The 14,335-nt window shown below is 48.2% G+C and overlaps 1 protein-coding gene across 1 annotated transcript in view; it reads left to right on the top strand.

The window, feature by feature from the left end:
- The window catches only part of LOC149442249 (ecto-ADP-ribosyltransferase 5-like), an 89,256-nt gene that overhangs the window by 50,807 nt on the left and 24,114 nt on the right, over positions 1-14,335 (top strand). The window contains exons 3-4 of the mRNA XM_089656223.1: positions 7,226-7,910; positions 12,382-12,414. Of these exons, the coding sequence (XP_089512349.1) occupies positions 7,226-7,910; positions 12,382-12,414 (718 nt within the window). The remainder of the gene's footprint in view (positions 1-7,225; positions 7,911-12,381; positions 12,415-14,335) is intronic.

Below are 14,335 nucleotides of genomic sequence, written 5' to 3' on the forward strand. Positions count from 1 at the left end.
CTTCAGCAGGGACAGGGAAGCTGGTCAGAGTTGAAGGGAAGATGGATGGAGCCAAATACGAAGCAATCTTATGAGAAGACCTGTTAGAGTCTGCAAAAGACCTGAGACTGGGGAGGAGGCAGAGGCGGACTGACAACTCATGGGGCCCCCGGGCAGTAGGGGATCACTGACCCCGGGCCCTCGGGCAGTGCCCGAGTTTCCAAATGGTCAGTCCGCCCCTGGGCGGAGGTTCACCTTCCAGCAGGACAACGACCCAAAACATCCAGCCAGAGCTACAATGGAATGGTTCAGATCAAAGCATCTTCATGTGTTAGAATGGCCCAGTCTGTCAGGGATCCAGGTATGACCAGAAATGTGTGGGAACACAGGTGTAGTCAGGGCTGGAGAGGTGGAATGGTCAGGCAGGCCGTTTGGTATTGTTAAGCACTGCCTGGCGGCATCTCTAGCAGCCCGCAGCACGGGGTTCCTCAGGCGCGAGGTCTAAGTCCCAATCTGCTTATTCACCAGGGCCCCTGATGGTGGGGATGGACTTGGAGCAGACTGAGACCAGGTCGCGACCCCTGAGTACGTCCGGCAATGGTAGAGAGCGTCGTCAGAGGTGTGCGGGGAAAGGAGCCTGACATGAAGAAGCTGGCAGACCTGGTAACATGGACAGAGCCGTGCGGGATGGATGGATGGATCGCCTGGGTAGCGTAAGGCATAGTCAGGCCAGGTCAGCAACGTGCGGGCAGTGAGGTACCGAAGGAGCAGGCAGAGAATGGTCAGGGTCACAAGCTGGGTTCAGTAACTCACGGGCAGTGCGGTACAGAGGATCAGGCAGAAGGATGGTCAGGCAAGGCAGGGGTTAAACAGGAGATGGTCAGCAGGGTCAAGAACAATGCAGAGGTCGGCAACAGAAGACTCACAGGATACCAGGTACAGGGGCTCATGGGAAACAATACACCAAGGCACTGACTGCAGGTCTGGCCATTCCTTAAATACACCTCCTGCAATCAGCCTCAGGTGTTGGCTGATTGCAGGAGTGAGCTTCTGGCTGCTGAGAGCACCCGCTGGTCAGCCCTGGTACTGCAGCCCACACGGCAGGTGAGTCCCACCACCAGTGCTGAGTCTATTCCTGACAGTACCCCCCCCTCAAGGAGCGGCCTCAGGACGCTCCAAACAGTCCTTAGTGGGCAAAATGTTCCACCGCCCGGGTCAGGTAACTGGCTGGATATCTTACTGCTGGAGTCAACCGGCTGGCTGGGTTTCCTGCTGGCAGACTTCTCTTTATGTAGGTGAACCCAGGAAGGCAGGTTGCTGGACACAGGATCTCCAGGAGCAGGCTGGGAATCAGTTATTGGCCAGTTTAGCTGGACATCAGGGGCTGGCACATCAGGCTGCGCAGCGGGCAGAGGCACATCGGGCTGCGCAGCGGGCAGAGGCACATCGGGCTGCGCAGCAGGCAGAGGCACATCGGGCTGGGCAGTGGGCGGAGGCACATCAGGCTGGGCAGCGGGCACCGGGCCATCAGGTGAGGCAGCGGGCACCGGGCCATCAGGCGAGGAAGCAGGCAAGGCAGCGGGCACCGGGCCATCATGCGGAGCAGCAGCTACTGGGCCGTCATGCGGAGCAGCAGGCACCGGGCCATCATGCGGAGCAGCAGGCAAGGCAGCGGGCACCGGGCCATCAGGCGGAGCAGCGGGCACTGAGTAACCAAGCTCGACAGCTGGCACCGAGTCACCAAGCTCGACAGCGGGCACCGAGTCATCTGGCACGACAGCGGCACCGAGTCATCTGGCACGAAAGCGGGCACCGGGTCACCAAGCTGGACAGCGGGCACCGAGTCATCTGGCACGACAGCGGGCACCAAGTCATCTGGCACGACAGCGGGCACTGGGTCATCTGGCACAACAGCGGGCACGGGTCACCAAGCTGGACAGCGGGCACCAAGTCATCTGGCACGACAGTGGGCACCGAGTCATCTGGCACGACAGCGGGCATGACAGCGGGCACCGAGTCATCCGGCTCGACAGCGGGCACCGAGTCATCAAGCTCGACAGCGGACACTGAGTCATCTGGCACGACAGTGGGCACCGAGTCACCAAGCTCGACAGTGGGCACCGAGTCACCAAGCTCGACAGTGGGCACCGAGTCACCAAGCTCGACAGCGGGCACCGAGTCATCTGGCTGGACCGGGTCATCAGGCTGGATCACGAACACCGGGTCATCAGGCTGGATCGGGCCATCAGGCTGGATTGGGCCATCAGGCTGGATCAGGCCATCAGGCTTGGTAGCGGGCACCAGGCCACCAAGCTGGACAGGACTATCAGGCCAGGTAGGATCATCAGGCTGGATCAGGTCATCACACTGGATCGGGTCATCACGCTGGATCGGGTCATCACGCTGGATAGGGTGATCAGGCCGGATCGGGCCATCAGGCTGGGTAGCGTACACTGGGTCATCAGGCATCAGGGCATCAGGCTGAACAACGGAAGGCGGGTTCTCAGACAGCAGGCTGACCGGTTTGGATACTGGCAGGATGGTACTGGTTGGAAAGAATTTTTGCTTCTTCTTGGGTTTAGTTACTGGGGCACTGAAAGTAAATGCAGGTCTGTAAATGGATGGAGTAGCTGGGGACAGAGAAGAGCTGGAGGGTAGAACAGAGGAGGGAACAGTTGCTACAGAGGGCTTCTTTACAGGGTTAAAGGCAGGATAGGTGCAGTGAGTGGGAGCGGGGGACTGACATGTGGTAGATAGCAGGGTATACTGGGCTGTCACTGGGGGTGCTATCGGGATTGGAGGGTATACTGGGCTGTCACTGGGGGTGCTGTCGGGAATGCAGGAATAGAGCTTTGAAGAAGTAGGTTAGAAGCAGGACTGGGTTTTTGCAAACTGACTGAGGCTGGGTGTAACAAATCTGACCATATCTGCAGTACTGGTTGAACGAAGCTCAGCTTACACGTAGCCTGTCTGACCAAAGACTGCACTGCGTTTATGCAATCCATAAGCACATGTGATGGACAAGCTGCATAATGCTCATGGAAGCAATCTGGATCATCCTCCAACAACCATACCAGCGATTCCACTTGATCTTCACTAAATGGTGTAAAAATGTCATCCCTGCTTCCAGGGGTACAGGACAGAGCCAACTCAGCACAAACCTGGATCAATGGCTGCACCTCAGAAAACTCTGTGCCTCGATCCACTAGTGAATGAGCAACTTGTATGCATTCTAGCAGCTGATCCCTGGTATACTCCTTCAGAGTCTGATAGGCATAATCTCTGTCATCTAGGACTAGCAGCGACAAATACACAACATCCTCAGGATGCATCCTTCACAACAATAAGCCAAGATGGCTTTCCTGTGCAGCCACTTCTGGTCAGGACTGTCCTTGGTGTAATGTCAGGGATCCGGGTATGACCAGAAATGTGTGGGAACACAGGTATAGTCAGGGCTGGAGAGGTGGAATGGTCAGGCAGGCCGTTAGGTATTGTTAAGCACCGCCTGGCGGCGTCTCTAGCAGCCCACAGCATGGGGTTCCTCAGGGCGCGGAGTCTAAGTCCCAATCTGCTTATTCCCCAAGGCCCCTGATGGTGGGGATGGACTTGGAGCAGACTGAGACCAGGTCGCGACCCCTGAGTACGTCCGGCAATGGTAGAGAGCGTCGTCAGAGTTGTGCGGGGAAAGGATCCTGACGTGAAGAGGCTGGCAGACCTGGTAACAGGGACAGAGCCGTGCGGAATGGATGGATGGATCGTCTGGGTAGCGTAAGGCGTAGTCAGGCAGGCCAGGTCAGCAACATTGGATTCAGCACTCACCAGAAGCTGGTGAATAACCAGCAGTGGAAAATTAGTAGGAATTCAATCAATCTCCTTAACAATGGATGGTTGTGAAATCTTGAACTTGATAATCAGCCAGCAACCCAAAAGGACCTCCGATCACAAGATTATTAGTATCTCATACTCCGATCTCCTCCTCATTCAGATTGGGGAATATCAATTCCATATGTGGGCAAAATAAAACAGCCACGTAGCGTGATACCATAAAAACAATCATTTATTGCCATAGAAAACTGTCCTCAAGAAAAGCACTCACATTGAGTAACATGGTAGTGCACTTTATATAAATACTTCCAATAAGATGGCCGCCGCTCACAGCAGCTAGTGACAATCTCACCGCACACTGGTAACTCAGATCTTCAACCGATCACATGCTCTCACCACGTGGTCCCGGCATGTGTGCTGATATCACAGATGGTCACGCTTTTCGTCATATCCGACTTCCTCTGATATGGTCACGCTTTGACGCGTTTTCACCATTTCTTGTACATGGGGATATAGGTTGTTTTCATCCTATATATATTTTGAATTCATTTATCATTTTCCTTCCACATCACAATTATGTGTCACTTTGTGTTGGTCTATCACATAAAATCCCAATAAAATACATTGACGTTTTTGGTTGTAAAATGACAAAATGTGGAAAATTTCAAGGGGTATGAATACTTTATAAAGGCACTGTATATAGCTGTCTTGTGACTTCTATCAGTGTCCAGCAAAGCACTGGTTAAAGCTTGTAGGAGGAGTTTTCATTTTGTTTTTTGACTGTCCTAGGAGGCTGCAGGACCCCTGATCTTTGTATGGACAATGCTGATTGACCCTGTGCTGATCACATGCACTCTCCCAAGAAAAAACAAACAAACAACTCTCTAGCAATACACACCAAACTGAGCATGTGCAGCTTGACCCCAAGGCTCTGTTCTATCAGGAGATGATTTGGGGACAGTAGAAGGGGAGGATCATAGAAGACAGGATCAAACATCCTTTTTACAGAATGCAGAGGATTAACCCCTTAGTATGAGTATAACAAGCATGCTTTACTGCATATACAGACTGATTTTACTGTTGTGGGTTTAGTAACACTTAAAGAGATCTCTAACTCACATCTTCAGTCTCTCCCTCTCTTCTGATCTTCCCTAACACTTTAAAACATGCACTAGTCACCCCCATACTTAAAAAGCCTCTGCAGTGTTGATTTTACATGTAATACTCCACAGAAACTGGTCTTCTAAAACCCACAAATGATCTACTAAACAGCTAAGACCAATGGACACTATTTTGTACTCCTACTTCTGGACCTTTTCGGCTGTCCTACATACAGCTGACTACCCCCACCTCCTCAATAAACTTTACTCCTTTGGTCTCTGGCACTGTACTCTTCGTTGGTTCTCATCCTATCTATCCCAACACACCTTCAGTGTCACTTACAATTCTACTTCCTCTTCTCCTCTACCTTTCTCTGTTGGGGTCCCCCAAGGTTCTATTCTTGGACCTCTCCTATTCTCCATCTACACCTCCTCCCAGGGTCAGCTGATAGCCTCCCATGGCTTTCAAAATCATTTCTACGCTGATGATACCCAAATCTATCTCTCTACCCCTCAGCTCACAACACCAGTCTCCTCACACATCACTAATTTACTAACAGACATATCAGCCTGAATGTCACACCACTTCCTCAAACTCAATCTCTCCAAAACCGAGCTGAGCAACTCCGACTGCAACTCCCTCCTCATCGGCTTACCTTTACACAGGCTATCCCACCTTCAGTCCAGAATGAATGCTGCTTCCAGGCTCATCCACCTTACCAACCGCTCCGTGTCTGCCACCCTTCTCTGCCAATCTCTCCATTGGCTGCCAGTCACCCAACAACTAAATTCAAAATACTAACAAAAAATTACAAAGTCATCCACAACTTGACCTCCAGCTACATCACTGACCTAGTCTCAAAATACCAACCAAATAGTTATTTACGTTCCTCGCAAGACCTCCTGCTCTCTAGCTCACTTGTCACCTTCTCCAAGGTTCGCCTCCCGAGACTGTTCGATGCTATGGAACTCCCTACTCCAATCTGTCCGGCTTTCTCCTACTCTGTCCACTTTAAGGAGATCCTTGAAAACCCTTCTGTTCAGAGAAGCCTATCCCACCTCAGCCTAACAACTGTATTTCCACTCTCTCCATCAGCTCACCCCCACAGTTATTACCTTTTGTATCACTTGATCCTCCCTTTTTGATTGTAAGTTCTAATGAGCATGGCCCTCTGATTCCTCCTGTATTCAATTGTATTGTAATTGTACTTCCTGCCCTCATGTTGTACAGTGCTGTGCAAACTGTTGGCGCTATATAAATTCTGTATAATAACAATAGTGATGCTCTCATTATTTGTGTTTCACTTTAGCGAATTTAGGTGATTTTATGGACCCAGAATGATTGCTTATGGTTTACATGAATTCCTCCTGGCCCTCTGTGTCCTGTCCAGACATCAAGAGTGCAGGTAGCATGTCTTTAGTAGTACTCAGGTCTCTTAGGGTGGCAGATTTTACCCATTTTGCCAGTATATTTGGCATATGAGCAAGTTGCTCCAGTTTAGTGACTGCATCTTTGGCTCTATCTATTTTTAGTATGCATGTCATATATGGATGATGGTGTGAGTTGCCACCTTCTTGCAGATGCAGGTCCACCACGCCTGTATCTCCTCTCATAATCATGAGTATAGAGTGTGTTCACACTGACAAAAAAGGTGCTGGCCAACTCTTCTGTAGACAGAGAAGTGTACAGGCCATTTTGAATGTAGGGTTAATGAATGGAGGTATAGAATCCAAGATTATATCAGGATAAAGGACAGGAGCTCTCCTCTGCATATCTTCTCACATGAGCTAGCCGGCCATACCCAAGTTAACATCTTTAGGATTTCTAAGGGAAGACACTTGCAGCATCTATGCTCCTTGGGTTTAAATCCAACAAAGTTCCAGACAGTTTACACACACATCCCCTGGGGCCTGAGTCCAGGAGAGAAGACCATGTGGCATGCCAAACATTAAACACCTGCCCTGCTCACATCACCAGGCCCAGGCTCAAGCTGATTGTCTGGGTTAATAAATATTCATAACACAAACTATTAATTCCCAAGCACAATGTGCTGAAGCAGGGTCAATATCATCTGGCTGAAGAAATAACTTTCTATGCTTAGAGATAACAGCTTGGCTGATTGCAACCCACTGCTATTTACAAATCACATAAAAATATAAAAAGAGAATTTAGAAAATACTAAATCCTTACACCACACATTTATCTTATATAAAGATAATCTCGGTTGTCTACTACTAAGGGTCACTGATCTCTCACTATATCCCAGGCCTGCACCAGCTAACTCTACACAATGTCATTTTTCAAATATTTTCATTTACAGATGAGCCACCAAGAATTCATTTTCAACATGATGCCAGATGCATTTGATGACCAGTATATCGGCTGTGCAGAACAGATGGAGGTAGAGATGCCAACAATACTAGCAGAAGAACAGAAGTACAACCAGTTTGCTGTAATGTGGGAAAAAGCTAGTCAAAACTGGAGCAGGGAGCATTTAGTCCTTCCAAAGAACTTTGATGACAACTATGGCATAGCAGTTGTATTGTACACAATGGAAGAGCCATACGCCATCTACAGCCAGCTGAATGGAAATGTCTCAATTGCGGGAAAGTCTAGAGATTTCTACATGAAAAATTTCCATTTTAAAGCTCTTCACTTTTACCTGACTAGAGCCTTACAGGTGCTGAGAACAAGCTGTGACAAATCTGAGGTCTACAGGGGGACAAAGATCGGTGCTGTAAAGGTAGCTGACGAAATGCGTTTTGGCCGATTTACATCTTCCTCTATAAGCCAACAAACTGCTATAGAAGACTTTGGGAAGGATCCCCTTTTCAACATATCAACCTGCTATGGTGTTAACATTGATGATTTTTCAGATTTTGATGAACAAGAATTCCTTATTCCCATTGGAGAAAAATTTAGCAAGAAAAAACAGATTGGAACCACGTATAAGCTGGAGAGCACTGGAGAACTCTGCAGCTATTTCAACTGTGCTTACTTAGGAGGTGAGGGCTACATCTCTCTTTTTAGCTACCTTTCATTGTACCTTCTATTCTTCTAAATGGTTCCAAATCCGTGGCTGCCAAGGGGTGGGATTCGTAATATGGCTGCATTGCAGTGAATTAGAGAAAAATGTTACCTTAATCATCAAATTCAAAACAAACAAATATTATCCTAGTTTGCATGGATTGGGGAAGGGTTAGAACCATCTCCAGGTTTTAATCGTTGTGGGTGTAGAAGTTGAGCCAAAATAGTTTTGGAGTTAAAAAGTATTTCCATCATAAAAACTTAAGGTTACACAGCAATGCATTTTAGGGTTTTAGGGGCTGTCAAACATTCAGGGCTCAAATGGCTGGATAGGAAGGAATGGTGGACTCTGGAAGATGATTGGATTTAGTGGTGCAACGAATCCTAGTATAAAGTAGACAAACAGGCATACATCACTCCTAAAGCCTTCTCCTTAGGTCACATCCCTTGCAGATTGGGTGGCAAAACCAAGCAGGGGTTCGTTCCATGACCCAAAGGGCAGGCAAATCCAAAACGCTGGAAGTACTCCTTTAATGTTCATTATGTGGAAAGTTGTTGTTCGAAACAAACAAGAAGACCTGCTGGGACCTCCTCTAATGTGTTTTGTCCATAAATTGGGCTTCACAATAGAAATATATTGTTAAACCCAGTCTCAGAAACACAGTACATAATACAAGGAGGTCCCAGGCGGAGCTACATGTTTGTCTGAAACCATAAAGTTACACACACTTTTTATTATGTATTTAAGAAGGCTTTAGCTGGTTGTGCACCATTGGTGTATTCTTCTCCTACACCCCCTAACCTTAACTTTAAGGTACTCTTTTGATGACCTTTCATGCATGAGGTTTGCCAAAGCAAGATCATTGCAGTCTGTATTACAGATTTTACTCCACACTGACTGTAACCGAACGGGAACCCAGCCCGCACTGAGTTTTTCCGTTATACCACAGCTTCCCCTGTCCGAACACCATCCACGGACCACACCCTTGAAATCCCTCAGGAAATAGACAGCACCCAGCTCTTCTTAAAACAGGAAGCCAACTCTCTTTATTGTACACAAACAACATGTTTTATACAGAGGGCGGGGAAAGACAACCAGGGACAGGAAACACATCATCAGCCCGCCCCATCCAACCAAGACACAGAACAATGGGATGGAGCACATGGCATAGAACAATAGGCAACCACATGGCAGGGACAATACAGGGACACATGCATCCCATAATAGTTGGCTGGACAGGAAGACACAGCACAATGGGGAGTAGCACATGGCAAACAAACAATGGACAGCCATGTGGCCGAGAACAAAGGAACACACACTATACACAAGACTGGGACATTCACATTTACACACCCTGTACCCTTCAACAGGCACAGAGTCACTTAAACATAAGAATTTGGGGAGATGATACAGAGGTCCCCCCACCCCCAAAAGTCACTCCCGTCACATATCTCCCCTTTTGGCAGGAGACTAACGCAGGAGTAGATCCCAGACGGATGTACTCTGAAGTTAGTCGGTACCTCCAGTCCCTCAATGCCGGCACCCACACAGTACCCCAAACAAATTGTCCCACACCAAGTGTTACTCACCCAGACAACCTCTGCCTCTCCCGTAGAACATACCCGCCGCTGGGGAGAAGTACGGACTGGTCCTTCTCCTGGAAATCCTCTCAGCCGTTGGAGAGAAGACAGGGTGGCTGGGCCGCCTTCATCCTTCTGTGGGGGATCTGGGCTGACTGCCCCGCATCCCTGGGGCATCCAGGTGGTGGCTGTAGTTGCTAGGCAGAGGCCAGCGGCGCTCTGCCCTGTTGCCAGCACTTTTTCTCGGGACCCCACATCTGCTCCGGCTAACCGTAGGGGAGGGAGGCCAGTTTCCTCCCCTCCCAGACTATGGATCTGCTGCTGGGATGGCATTCCTCCATCACTGTCCCCCTGGTGCACAGATCCTGGCTTGGGAGGGAAAACAGTTTCCTCCACACTGGCTGACTGTGGGGAAGAGAGGACAACAACCTCCTCTCCCTTCTCACCCCGGGCCTCTGAAACTACCGCAGGTGTGGGGCAGAGGTCCTGGATCCTCTGTCCGGTTGTCAGCGCTTCAGCTGGCAGCTCCCCGGCTGGTTCCTCCTCAGAAAAAAAATCAATCAAATCCCCAGCCTCTGGAACCAGTGTCTGTGGATAGGGGTTCACTATCTCATGTCCGTGGAACTCAGGAGATGCTACCAGTGCTGGGCAGAGTTCAGTTCTGTTTGGCTCTGTTGCCAGGTCTACTGCTGGTTCCCCCTCAGCCGAGAAGTCTATCAGATCCCCAGTCTCTGGAATTTCCACTGCTGACTCTTGGGCATGCTGCCGAACATGTCCTAGCAGTTGCCTGTATGCCCTTTCCAGATCCAGTTCTTTCTTCAGCAGGTATTCCAGATCTGGTTCAAGCTCTGAGACCCCTGTGAGACCGAACATAGCCTCTCTGTCTTTTCGCAACTCCTCCAGAGTAGGTTCTCCTTCATCGCCAAACACAAAAAGATCTGTAGGCTCTCCCACAGCAATCCAGGCCCACCAAAGTCATGTTCTTCAGGAGAGCACTCTGTTGCCTGCCCTAAATATTCCTGCTCTGCATACCACCGCAGAGCCCGATATCTATTGTCCAGTTGTATATCCTGCTGGACCAGCCTGTCCAACTCAGTCACCCATTGCTCCTGAGGTTGCTCTCCCAGGAATGGCATCCATAACTTTCGATGGTCCCTGACCCATTCCCCTGGGGTTGGATAGCACTTGCCTTTGTCCATACCAGCAGCCTGGACTGCTCCTCTCCAAAGCACCTCCCAAATCTGCTGCCTGAGCTCCAGGTACTGATCCGTAGACACAGTCCTGGGGTATGTTGCAAGGATGATCTGCAGCAGCCCTGGGAACTCTGATGCCAGGTCCATGTCTCCACTGGGGTGACTGACGTCTTTTCCTGCTCTTGAATCCCGGTGGTGGTTTGGATGTGTTTACAGATTGGAAGCACAATCCCACCGCTGCCACCAATGTAACGGAACGGGAACCCAGCCCGCACTGAGTTTTTCCGTTCTACCACAGCTTCCCCTGTCCGAACACCATCCACGGACCACACCCTTGAAATCCCTCAGGAAATAGACAGCACCCAGTTCTTCTTAAAACAGGAAGCCAACTCTCTTTATTGTACACAAACAACATGTTTTATACAGAGGGCGGGGAAAGACAACCAGGGACAGGAAACACATCATCAGCCTGCCCTATCCAACCAAGACACAGAACAATGGGATTAAGCACATGGCATAGAACAATAGGCAACCACATGGCAGGGACAATACAGGGACACATGCATCCCATAATAGTTGGCTGGACAGGAAGACACAGCACAATGGGGAGTAGCACATGGCAAACAAACAATGGATAGCCATGTGGCCGAGAACAAAGGAACACACACTATACACAAGACTGGGACATTCACATTTACACACCCTGTACCTTCAACAGGCACAGAGTCACTTAAACATAAAAATTTGGGGAGATGATACAGAGATCCCCCCACCCCCAAAAGTCACTCCCGTCACACTGACAAACTAAATTATGCATGGATCCATCACCTTTGCCCTACTTCTTAAAAGGTTTTATTTTTTGGTGTATGCCACCAAAAAAACACCAACACTGAATGACCATTGTCATCGAGACAGAAAGTGATGGGAAATCCAACAGTTTACAGTTGTCACCAGCAGTGTTGGGACCAGGTCCTTTAACACCCATGGTGAAAAAACTAAAGTACACTCCCCCATTGACTGTGAACTCCCTCAACACCAAAGGCTGTAGGTCCTGCCTTCCCCCCCCCCCCCCTCCCCATTGGACTGCTCAGAGCAGCCTCTCTTCGGTCAACCCCTTGCTATGGCCGTGATAACTAGGACAAGAAAAGAGTTGAAATGTTCCAGTGGAGACACATAAAATACTGGATTTCCCATCACTTTGGAGAGATTTCTTTAAAGACAGGAAGTGGTAGGAAATCTCCTCAATGGGAGAGAATTCCTAAAATAAACCCTGACAGTGGAGCTATCCGTTCACTTTCCATCAAAAATGTTTTGGCTTTAGATGTATTTCCATTAGAACGTTATACAATTTCCCCAAGCTATGGTCTGGTTGTATTATACTGTAATTTTGGGTGGATGGGACTACCATTTTAACAATGTGGGCATATTTGTGTATATATTAGGGAGGAGTTTGGGTCAGTAGAGGTAATGCTTGTAGAAAATGGAGAGGAATCCTCAAACATACAAAGGTAATTTTAGGCTGGGGTGAGATTTCAGTAGATTTGGAGCATGGCCTTAAATTGACCCACTTTTAGATGTTTGCAAAGCATGGTGCGTGTATATGGATTTGTGAGTGGGGCCTGGTGTTTTTCATTGTTCTATTTAAATAGTTTCCAATTTCACTTTGTACTTACAGGTGAGAAGAGAAAAAGCCCTGTGTGCAATTCTGGTAAGAGAACTGAAAATGTATTAATTATAGGAATACAAAGGGATATGTGCTGAAAAGACTGGTTGGTGTTCAGGCTGGCCAATCCTTCCCTTCAGAAGGGATCATGTGACCAGATGCTTAGGCATTAGCGGCACATTGAAATTATGACACTGCTTTTTCAGAGGATCCCAAGGGTACCAACCACTTTGAATATGACTTTCCCAGCATTTTGTTAAAAAACGCTGCAAGTAGCATGCTCCCCCCCCCAAACAGTGTAATTAAAACATTTAATTAAAAGTTATATATATATATGGGCAGCACAGTGACTAAATGGTTAGCACTTCTGCCTGGCAGTACTAGGGTCGTTGGTTCGAATTTTCACCACTTGCCTGGAGTTTGTATGCTCTCCCTGTGCCGTTGTGGGATTCCTCCGGGTATTCCGGCTTCCTTCTACACTCCAAAGACATGCTGTTATGTAAATGGGATCATGTCTAAATTGTCCCTAGTATGTGTATGTATGAATGTAAGTTAGGGAACTTAGATTGTACACCCCTTGAGGGTTAGGGACAGATGTAAATATACAATATATATGTAAAGGTTGCGTAAAGTGACTCAAGTGGGAAAGGAAAGGGATACCCAGAGCCCCACCCACCCACTTATAGATTCTTATATTGAAGGGGCACTGAAGCAAAAAATGGTCCATCATCTTCTCTATCCCACCACACTCCACTCTTGGACAACCATGGTTCTCCACAGAGCAATGCTTCAGGTTTCCCTTCACATAGAGTCTGCCATGGAACGATTACCAAGCCAAATCAATAAATTTGAAAGGGGTTCTCTTCAGATCAAACACAGACCCTTCCTCACAACAGGGCCTGGGCAATCCCTAAGGCCAGCAGCTCGCTAAAGGAAGATTCAACAACCCTCCTCTCCAGAGCATTCCCAGGAAGAGACTTAATTTCCTCCACTGTCACTCACCATTACCAAAGTATTTTCGGGTATGAAGCAACATAAGCTAGGAACTTACCATGTTGGACCCTCAGTATTTTTAATGGTCCATCATTTTTCCAGCTCTGCAGAAAAGGCCTAAACCAGGACTGAAAATATCAACCCTCCCAGGCGGTTCCTCTGCCAGCATGCTACCAAAATGTTTCAAAAACATTAGAGAACAGAAAACCACTGGGTTGACCATACCTAGGCCACCCATCTGCTTGAGAAGGTAGGTTACAGACCTCTTAATGCGGTTCAATCTGTTCCTACATAACAGCTGGAAGAAAAAGCTATAGATTTTTGCATAGAGAGACACTGGCAAAACACAGACAAAGCTGACATACAGAAATATCGGGTCAAGTAAGTTTTAACTAGGTCAGTCCTTTCCTTGTAAGAAAGTTTCCAGTCCTTCCAGCTGGCATCCTTGGCATCGGCATATTGTAGCTTGCTTATTCAATTTGCAAGGCTGTAATCACCAGGACCAAATCTGATGCTTAAAACTTTATTTCCTGTTGGGGCTCTGGGAAGGCGTCCAGTAGCTCAAAGCCTTCGCCTTCCTCTCCCATCCAGAAGACCTCACTTTTATCTTGATTGATATTTGAGCCAGATAACTCAGCATACTGTTCTATTATTATTATTATAATAGAGTATTTATATAGCGCCAAAGGGTTTGCTCAGCGCTGTACATAAGAATGGGGACAAGACATGAGACAATACAGTAGCAACACAATACACGAGGGTTAGAGGGCCCTGCCCTTTCGAGCTTACAGTCTAGGAGTATCTCCAAGAGCGCCTCCTCTGCCTCTTCTGTCCCAGAGATGAAAACAGATACATCATCAGCATAGGCCACAACCCTCAGAGTAGGCTCACCAGGAATGCCCAAAGGCACTCCACACAATGGTCCGCTCTCTAACCTCTGAATGAAGGGATAGATTGCGAACATGTATAGGAC

This window comes from Staurois parvus, unplaced genomic scaffold, assembly GCF_062004578.1.
Source record: "Staurois parvus isolate SC_StPar_1 unplaced genomic scaffold, SC_StPar_1.0 ptg000897l, whole genome shotgun sequence".
NCBI classification, from domain to species: Eukaryota; Metazoa; Chordata; class Amphibia; order Anura; family Ranidae; genus Staurois; species Staurois parvus.